This window comes from Oreochromis aureus, linkage group 10 (genome assembly GCF_013358895.1).
Source record: "Oreochromis aureus strain Israel breed Guangdong linkage group 10, ZZ_aureus, whole genome shotgun sequence".
NCBI lineage: Eukaryota > Metazoa > Chordata > Actinopteri > Cichliformes > Cichlidae > Oreochromis > Oreochromis aureus.
Window position 1 is genome coordinate 20730562 of NC_052951.1, and position 10310 is coordinate 20740871.

Consider the following 10310-nt stretch of genomic DNA (forward strand, 5'->3'; position numbering starts at 1 on the left):
AAAACAAGTGAGAAGGACTTTCCACCAGCTGACGAAGCAAACAGTTCTCCTTATAACGCCTCTACTGCATCAAACATTAAAAGACTGAGCAATAATGAAGACATTGGTTACAGCAGACACACAGAAACTGAAAGATGCACATTTTTGCTCTTACTGAAGAAAAGAAGGTCAGTGTAATCACAAGGTTGTCTTCTCTCCAAGAAATGCAAATCCGCTACTGAACTCAGCAGTCTAGCACTATGCAAATGAATCCATTTATTGATCACTTAATCAATTTTTGCTGAAAAGTAGTTTTTTCTTTTTTTTGTTTTTTTTACTGTGGTCAACATTTATTTTGGATCCCATTTAAACTTCATACTTAGTATTGGTATTGGGTAATGTATTTTTCTTTTCCATATTATAATATTCCTACACTGTTCTGCCCTAAAGGCCTGTTTTTGATTCATTTCTGGTTGATTGAATGAAAAGTGGTCTCACGTATGAAAGGCTTCAGTTTGTTAGTGCAATGGTTGTTCGTAGTAAAGAAGTCGGGTCAGAGATAAATTTAATTTCTTCTGTTAACCTACATCAAGCTTTTATATGGCACAACAGGAGTGTTGGAAGTAGCCTCGATTTTGCTTGTTTCTGTCGCAGATTGTCGAGAATTGATTATAAAGGACTTTTTAAACTGTGAAATGACCCAGGCAGAGGGTAATAGGAACTGAGAATAAAGAGCGTCTCCTGATTTTCACTAACAGGTTGTAAATGTGTGACTTCATTGTCTAAAATGAATCACAGGTTGCTCTTAAAATTTTTGAATACATAGTTTAACCAGTTTGATCTTGCGTTGTCACAGTGGCAGTTCCTCTTCCACCCCACTTCATGTCTTCAGTTGTAATCTGAAGAGGCAAAACAAAAGGGCTGACAAGAAGCCCAGCAATTATGATGGCTGAAACTATTTTATTGCCTCTCTGTAAACTTGAGCTGAAAAATAACTGGTTCACATTGAAAACGAACAATCACAACAACACTGTACAAATGTATGCAAGATACATTCATTTGAGAACAAGAAGCACTCCGACACCGCAACAAGCATTAAGACACATATTTTTAAATAGCTCTATATAGCATTATTATCACTTGGACCTTCAAATCAATCTAATGACCTTTAAGATAGTTCAAAGGTCAAATGGGACATGATATGGTGCATTCAATATGCTGACAATACAGACCACACTTGTAAGAATCATAGTTTCTTATAAGTGTTGTTATAAGACTTTTTGTCAATTTTCAACCAATAAATCACTAAGTTGATCTTGAAGACCTTGGTAGATGTATGTAAAATTTGAATGGATGGTTAGGACGATCTCAGGCCACACCCCTACAAAGTTTTCTCAGAATGCATTCGAGCTACCCTGTTTACAGACAGAATGACACATATGCATGCAAACATTAACCGTCTTGGGCAGTTAATAAAGGAAAACGTTACCTAAACCTTAAAGAAGGGGTACAATGGAATAAAAACATGAAAATTAAATATTAGAGATTTGAAAAAAGGCACAATGGCACAGTGATTAGCTCTTTCACTTGATAGGAGAAAAGTCCTTGGTTTGAATCCAGTCTGGGAGTTTCTGTGTGGAGTTTGTGTTGGTCTGCATGGGTTTTCTCAGTGCACTCTGGCTTCCTCAGGTCTTTGGATTGTTACTCTAAATTGGCTGTAGGTGTGAATGTGAGCATGGTTGTCTGTGTTAGCCTTGCGACTGATTGGCGACTCGTCCAGGATGGACTGTGTCTCATGCCCCGGGATAGGCTGAAGCTCTCCTGTGCCCCTAAATCGGATAAGCAAAAGAAAATGAACTGATTTTTTTTAAAAAGCCTGTGAAAAAAGAAAATCTGCATCCTCAGGCCACAGTGATTCAAGCCTGTATATTCAAGGAATGTCTCTTTGGAGCGGCTTCTTCCCAAACCTTCACCTCACTGCATTCACTGAATATCTTGAATAGAATTATTTGCTTCAGTGAAATTTCCTGCACCATGAGAAATGATGTCACTGTGTTTTGTTAAAGATTTTTGTCCTAGCATGACCCTTCAAAATGCTCCTACTACATCTCTCGTATGACGACTTTGTATAATGGAGCTGTGACATCGTCATAGTGGCTTTTTGACTCTAAGCCAACAGACCAAAGCACAGCTGTCCTTCTGAAAGATCCCCCTTCTGGAGGATTACTGATCTGGGACCAGCTGCTCTATTAGAACAAAAAGTGGCACGTAAGTCTGCTCCTTTTCCCAGGAGTCAAACCCACAATCATTTCTGGGGGGAGTCAAACCCACTCCCCCCAGAAATATAGATTTCACACACAGAGAAAGGTAACACATGCGTGTGTGTTTGAATGCAGCACAAATTAAACACAGAAACCATTAGAGGGTAATTTGCTTGTATTGTTTGTGAGTGCTGCCACATTAGGGCAAAGACATGGAAATGAGAAATGAATTATACTCTTTACTCTACAGGGGGCTTAGATTAACCACCTCTGATCATGTTCATGTCATTAGTTTCAGCATGTTTTCAAGTGGGACAAACACCTGGCCACAGTGGAAACACTGTACCCGGGGGCAGGTGTATTAGTCAAAATATTCTCATTCAGCCAGTCATAATTCCTCCGCACTGTGTGCATGTCTGAGATCAGCTGCACACCACTCAGTGTTGTTGAGGGAACAGCAATGACCTCATGACTCACTAATGGCAACAGAGCTGAATGATTTTAATGGGAATGAGAGGGGGCACTTCTGTACTGACTGGAGAAAACGGGGACATGAATAAAGGAGGTAATTGACTCGATGTCATGCCTAGATCCGGAGCATCGAGTCCTACAAATCAAACCAAGATTTCAGCAGCTCTGTTAACAGCAAACATTGATATCAAATACATAAAAGTCTATTAAAAACACTGGTGGTAATAGGATTTTCCTGCTTTTCACCCACTTATTTTTTTAACCTCTCTCTAGTCATCTGTAAAGCTTGAAACCAGTACCACCCTCCTCATCTTCAGAGCTATAAAATCTGTTCCCAGGACACCACTCAGCATGCAACGATCTAATCATAATTGCTACAAACCTGCTAATTGTGAAATCCCCCTTCCCATTTTACGCTCTAATATCTAATTTACGAGTGAGATGAATTTAAAGGCTTACATAAGTTTCCATGCTCGCTCCATCTAAGCCATCTTCAGCCAATAAATCACCACACGGGTGCTGTTGCTAAGGAGCTGCTGGCTCAAGGCCAGCTGACCTAGCTGTCAGTCACAGTGATTTATCACCAGTCAAACCCTGCGTAGCTCACGATCTAATCAAACAGCCTTCAACACTTAGTACTGATCTGACATTATTTACTTCAGTGTGCGAGTTTCAGCATCAACTGATGAGTTTCTGTTGATGTTTCTTCCTTTTCTTGCTGTATCTGAATGGCTTTCAGGTGACTTCCCTGCTTACATTTGTAATATCACATGCAGGTAACTGCATTTAAGTAATTAAATTATGCTGCTATTGTTATCCCTGTCAGGTAGTTATTGATAAAAGCATGCAGTTAAATTATAATTGCTAATCAAATGTTGGTGTTAGTGGGTGACCTGCTCCTCCACCTGAGCTACCATGTTGAGTAAACAAGACAAAAATATTACATAAATAAATACACACATATTGGTTTCCATACAAAAGGACTATTAACGAACATTAGAGAGGAAGGTTCAACTGCCAGCTGTGAAAATGATCCAGGTTTGTGTGAGTGTTGTTTTTTATTTCCTAATATATTCTACTTTTTGGTAATTTTGTGCTTTTAGTGGTTTAATGAATACTTTTTTTTTCCAAGGTGGAAATCTTTAATGACTTTAAAAAACGAGAATTGGATTCACCAGTTTGAATTCAGGTCTCTTGGGTATCTTTCTAAACAACTGAGATTCCAGGATTAGCAGTTCAAACAACTGTACGTAATGTTATTGCATGTTATTTGAATGTGTCACCACTTCGCCGAGGTCTAAAAGAACTTTCGTCTTTGGATGAGATGAAATTCAGGTGAAAAGTTTTACAGTCAGACGAGACAAAGATCGATCTGTTCACAGTGACAAGAGGTATGTTTGGAGGCATAAAGGTGAGGCTTTCAAACCTAAGAACACTGTACTTACTGTCAAGCATGGTGGCATCAGTTCTAAAAATGCTTTACAGTAAGTCTCAAATTCCTGTTTATGTGCCAGAGGTGGCAGAGGTGAAATGCAAGGTTCTTACTTGCCTTTGGGAACAACTTTGGGTTCAGTCACTTGATCAAGGACACTAGCTCAATGACCTGAGCCATCATTATAAACTTACCCAGAAATGGAGAAGTACAAACTTGTGGGTGTGTGTTTTCGTAAATGTGCCTGTGTGAGTGCACTCAACTCATCTGAAACCTCACGTAAGCCTTGCAAAAGCTGCTTATCGGAAAAGACTCATCATGATAAACAACAGCTGGTAATGTTCACACACACACGCGTGCACACGCACACACACACATGTACACACGCTAATGTCCAAACTGTTCCATCCCATCAGCAGTCAATATTTAATGTTGCTCAATTTCAGCCTGACGTGTAGAAAAAAAGCACCTTCTTTTATTCTTTTATGTGATAACTCTCTTTTCTTGCATGCACACATGACATTTTTCTCCACATCCTTCCCTCAAACATACTTCATACACACACAAATCTGAAAAAACAAACACCCACAGTCACACACGCACGCACTGCAGACATACTGGTGAGCAAACACTGTGTTGCTGTACTTTGGAGCGCTGGATAAGGCTTTGAGTTTAGTGTCAAAGTCAGACAGACAACTGGCAACAACAAGATGGCCAGAGTGTGTGCACTGGTTTGTTTTGCTGTTTTTTTGCTGGACATGTATGGAGTGGGTGCTGAGATCACAGAAGAAAACACAGGTAAAAAGCAGCAGAGCAGGTACTGACTGCGGTGGCAGGAAAATGAGTTCAGCAAAGTTTAGAGCTACACAAAATATAGGAAAAGGCTGGTGGCTAAGCAGGTGACCACTGAATTGCTTTTGACAGCCTGGTTAATAACCTCGATTCTTAAAGTTTTTATTCACTTGGATCTGTAAAGATTCCTAAGTGCCTAGGCTGTAGGTTTAAATATTTTTAACTGTTCATGAGGATTACTCAGGCCAGCCCTTATCAGAAACCGAGTTTGCTTTTGTCCATCCACAGGGTTAGGATGTAAATCTGAAATATTAAGTTGATATAATTTAGACAATTTGTTTGGTGGCTGTTTGCAAGATGTCTTGTGCTGGAAAGGCAGGGAAGATAGCTGGACCACTGAGTTAGGTCCATATAGCAGCCAGTCTAGATTATCCTAAGCAGATGTGGATGTAAAACTGTAGCAAGTATCAGCTCTTTGTTTGGCTCAATTAAATGATTAAGTTAGGTCAAAGGTAAAGCACGGTATCATGTATCAAAGGGATCACCAGATATATGAAGATGAGACCATAGCAGACTCTCTACACAAGTGAGAACACCAATAATATGATTACTGCAGAGGAATATCATAGACTGTACATAGAAGATGGTCACTGGACAGTAGTAAATTTTTAGCCTCAAGCTGAGCTTTTTGGTCACCATAAAGGTGTTTTGATGAGTACATTGTTGATCTGAATGAAAAAGTACAGAATCTCAGCCTGCTTCCAACAAACCTCTCCCTGCTCTCAGATTTAAGACACTTCCACGCTGGTTTCACTTTCAGTCCTGGTAGCTGTCCATCTTTTATGTACTTTTATATAGGCTTTATATACATATATATCCCTGAAAGCAGCCTTTATCAATAGTTCTGAATAATTATGTTGAACTTAGTGAGGACTCTTTGTCTTTTGTTACCCTTTCAGGAGCTGTGTTTGTGTCTCAGCAGATGGCACACACCGTGCTGCATCGTAAGCGCAGACATAACACTCCTTTTGAAGAACTTAAACAAGGTAACCTGGAGCGGGAATGTATGGAAGAAATTTGCAGCATGGAGGAGGCCAGAGAGGTGTTTGAGGATGATGAGAAAACTGTAGGTCTCTCTCTCTCACACGCACACACACACACAATCCTATGCTTTTACCAGTATTAAGAGGCTGGCACTGCTGACACCATATTAGGATGTAAACGTTCACATTCAAGAGAAGGTGGCCATCTTGACTGTTTATATCTCCAAAAGTGAGCAGTTACAGTGGTCTAGTGATCAGAGCTTGATGGATGGTTGGTGAACTTCCCGTTTAATTTGATCTTCCTTTTTCAGATGGAGTTCTGGGCTGGCTATATCGGTAAGACAAACAAAGTACAAGTTCTCATGTTTGCTGAGAATTTACAGCCCACAGTCTTCTCTAAACCTGTGGTGTGGTCTGTCATGTGTAGATGGTGACCAGTGTAAGCCACCCCCCTGTCAGAATGGAGGTGTGTGTGAAGATGGGGTCAACGGTTATCTTTGCTTGTGCCAACCAAACTTCAGCGGCAAGAACTGTGAGATCGGTGAGCGTGGATCTGAATAACTCGGCTGAAACAAAGTTTGATCTAAGACCATAAAGTTTTGTCAAAGAAAGCTAATTCTGTTTTCCTGACTTTTTCCAGACGTGAACAAGCAGTGTTTGGTGAACAATGGCGGATGTTCTCATTTCTGTGTAATGAAGGCTAATCAAGCTGTGTGCAGGTGCGCAACTGGTTACATACTTGGGCCAAACAAGAAGAGCTGTGAGCCAATAGGTAAAACCACACACAGCATTTAGTGCAGTGGTAAGAGCGTTTTGTTTTGTTTTTTCTGAACGAGTGCTTTCTAAAAAGGTAACCACAGTCTATGTGAAACATCTGCACCCACAGAAGAAATGCAATTCACATTAAATTTAAAGTTTAACTTACTAAGTACCTTTTCCATTAACATCTGCGTTTTCCTATTTTTCATTCTGACTTCAACTACAATACAGTTTCTAAGGTTTTACATATGAAGACATAATTAAAAAACCCCCGTCTTTATCAGGTTTTAATATTAGCTAAATACAGTTAGAAACAAAAAGACTGAACAACTATGGCTTGTTTAGAAGCCTCTAAAAGAGCATGGAAGTAAAGCATGGCATTGGCTATGATTTGCGCTTGTTTTGAAGCAGATCATCTGAGTCCCTTGTAGTCACTCGGTCAACCATGAACTCCTCTGTATACCAAAGTATTTAAAGCCAAGTGTGAGGTCATGTATCCTGAAGAATGATCCTGAGCAGAGCAGCAAATCTACAACAGAATGACTGAAAAAGAAAAGAATCAAGGCATCGCAATGGCCCGGTCAAAGTCCAGAACTCAGCCTGATTAAAATGCTGTGGTGTGACAGTAAGAGAGCTGTGCATAAACAAATGCTTGCAAACCTCAATGAAATGAAGCAACATTGTAAAGAAGAGTGGACCAAAATTACTCCACAGCCACATGAGATACTGATAAAGCCACAAAGAAAAACCATTAATTTAAGATATTGCTGCTAATGGTGGTCTGGAAGCTACTGAATTGCGGATGTATATAGTTTATTTTATATTGCATTTCGGCTCAGTTTTTGTTACATAAATAATGACTTGGAATAATATTTCATGTGTTGTTGTTTATCCATGGTTGTATTTACCTCATTTAAAAACCAAATACAGACTAGTTAGCTTTTTTACGATGTCCTGATGTGTGAAACCTTGGAAACGACAAACTGTGTAGTTTCCTTTGTACCATGAATACATGTAAATTTTGTATTCCACAGAGAGGCAACAATCATAAAGGAAATAAGCTTTCATGTAAATATTCACGATGATTGTTCTTGATGCAATTGGTCCTCCTCATACTTCTCCTGAAGTTGTCTTCCTAACACGTCTCCAGTGGAAGTGGTGGGGTGCAAAATTTATAGTTCTCATTTTTACGCTAGTTCATGCTTCAGCAGCCGGACTAAGTAAATCATGTGAACGGAAAAAAATTCTTCTTTTCTTTTACCACAAAAAACCTTCAGGGAACTTAACAGTAATCACATTCATCTATGATATACTGCTTAAACATAATCTAACTGGTCTTTGCTAAAGATGAAGCGTTCAAAGGGAACAGAAAGGAAATGGGTATTTTTCTATTCTTTTTTTTTTTTGGATCAGCAGTCTGCACATGTGAGAAAAAATCTGAAGAACTGTAGTTCCAACCCCATAAAAAATGACAATGTAAAATTTAAACAAATCTAGGAGGCAAAAATGTAATATCTCCCCTATTATTTCACTTCTATTTCTCCAGAGCCATTCAGCTGTGGTCGTGTGAATCTGTCCTCCAGCTCTCTCACCAGGTCCATTCTAGAACCAAGATCGTCAAACTTCTCCTACAACGATACCTGGAACGATTACTTCTATGATGAACTTATACCAGAGTATGATTATCTCAACCATCCCATGACCGAATCAAACCCGAGCAATGACTCTCTGGACTCTGAGGATGTGATTGTCAGTCGGCATGTGAGAAGTGTCACTGAAACACCGAAAACGAAGACGGAGATGTCGTCCTGGGGGTATGCCAAACTTCCCAATGTCACAGCTCAAGAGAACACTGACCAAAGAATTGTGGGAGGAGATATGGCCATTCCTGGACAGATACCTTGGCAGGTACTGTGATATAGGCTGGAGAGAGAAGAGCTGGGGATGCAGTGAAGGCAAATATGTGAAGAACTGGAACAAAAATCCCAGCAGGGCAAGAACATTTGCATGAACCCTCCGGGGCCTCTTCAAGTTTTATCTTAGGCAACATTTTCAAGAGTTTTAGATGTAGCTGTAAAGTAAGATGTAAGCTGTAATCCTCAAATAGTCAGCAACTTTTAAATCTGTGCAATAATTTAAATAGAAAGACTTTTGAATAGACTTTGACATTTCAACTCGCACTTGAGCGCCAGGTTTAATGAAGATGCATTAGAAGTGTAAGTGTAGACCCGAGTTTGAAGCCTGTGCCATGCAGAGAGAACGTGCTGCTTTTGAGTGGGTTTTTTTTCAGATGCTCAAAAAACGTGGAGGTTCTTTAAAACGGAATACTGCATCACTGCTCTTCTGTTGCAAGTTTTCTTTGCATTTCTTCCTGTGTTTGAAGGTGGCGCTGATGTTCCGCCCAGACAGTGTGCAGAGAGCGCTGCCCTTCTGTGGAGGATCCCTGCTTGCTGACTTATGGGTCATCACTGCTGCCCATTGTCTGTGGAACAGGGATGGCACAGAACGTAAATTCTTCATCAGAGTTGGTAGGAAGAACAAAGGCTACATGCATTCTTTAACATTAAATCTTTCACTTGAACTTCTAAAGTACAGATAATACTGTTTTGTCCTAAAGTATTAGGGATCAGGCTATCCCTTTTTCCTTTCAGCTTCAATGCTTTTTAACAAATTATGTTTCAATTATGTTTCTTTAATGTTTTTTCACAAGTTGTCTAATACTTTAGACTTCGCTTCCTTGTGCAGAAATTTACATTGTCTTAGAAAATCTTAATCTTAATCTATGCTTCCAGGTGAACATGATGTGAACCAAGATGAGGGTCCAGAGCGAGACCACGAGGTGGCCGAAAGGCATCCCCACCACATGTATGATTTCAAGAACTCACCATATAACCATGACATTGCGCTCTTAAAGCTTGGCAGTCCAGTGGAATTGTCCAACAAGCGGCGTCCCATTTGCCTGGGCCCCAAAGACTTCATACAGAACATTGTGAGAGAATCCACAGTCTCCCTTGTGAGTGGATGGGGCCGGATAAGGTTTCAAGGCCCCGAGGCCACCAAGCTCCAGAAGCTGGAAGTCCCCTATGTGGACCGCACCAAATGTAAACAGAGCAGCCGAGACCATATCACCCGATTTATGTTCTGTGCAGGCTTTGAAAGTGAACAGAAGGACTCGTGCCAAGGGGACAGCGGTGGGCCGCATGCCACCAATTACAAAGGAACTTGGTTCCTGACAGGCATCGTCAGCTGGGGAGAGGAGTGTGCCAAAGATGGGAAGTATGGCATCTATACCCGGGTCTCACACTACTACAAATGGATCAGTAACGTAACAGAGATCAGTATAAGCAATTAACAGGATTCATGACTCAGCTGTAAAAATAAACAAGTAGCATGTGTTGAGTTTAGCCCCCGAGGAAGTGAATGAAGTGAGAAATCCCCCATGTTCTTTTTTAGTACCTCAATAAAACATATCAACTTATCTGAGTGTTTGATTATCATATGATGTTCTCATTTTTGATGACAAATATGATTTAAGCAAATTTGCATCAACAGGAAGCTCTATATGAATACCCC

The 10310-nt window shown here is 40.2% G+C and overlaps 1 protein-coding gene across 1 annotated transcript; it reads left to right on the plus strand.

Annotated features, from left to right (window-relative positions):
* Nucleotides 1–4784: 4784 nt before the first annotated feature.
* On the plus strand, nt 4785–10216 carry LOC116319684 (coagulation factor IX-like). Its single transcript, XM_031739093.2, has 8 exons — nt 4785–4941; nt 5895–6061; nt 6290–6314; nt 6406–6519; nt 6619–6750; nt 8284–8645; nt 9121–9265; nt 9530–10216. Exons 1-8 carry the CDS (start codon nt 4854–4856, stop codon nt 10087–10089), a joined length of 1593 nt encoding a protein of 530 aa, XP_031594953.2. The 5' UTR covers nt 4785–4853; the 3' UTR covers nt 10090–10216.
* Nucleotides 10217–10310: the final 94 nt, after the last annotated feature.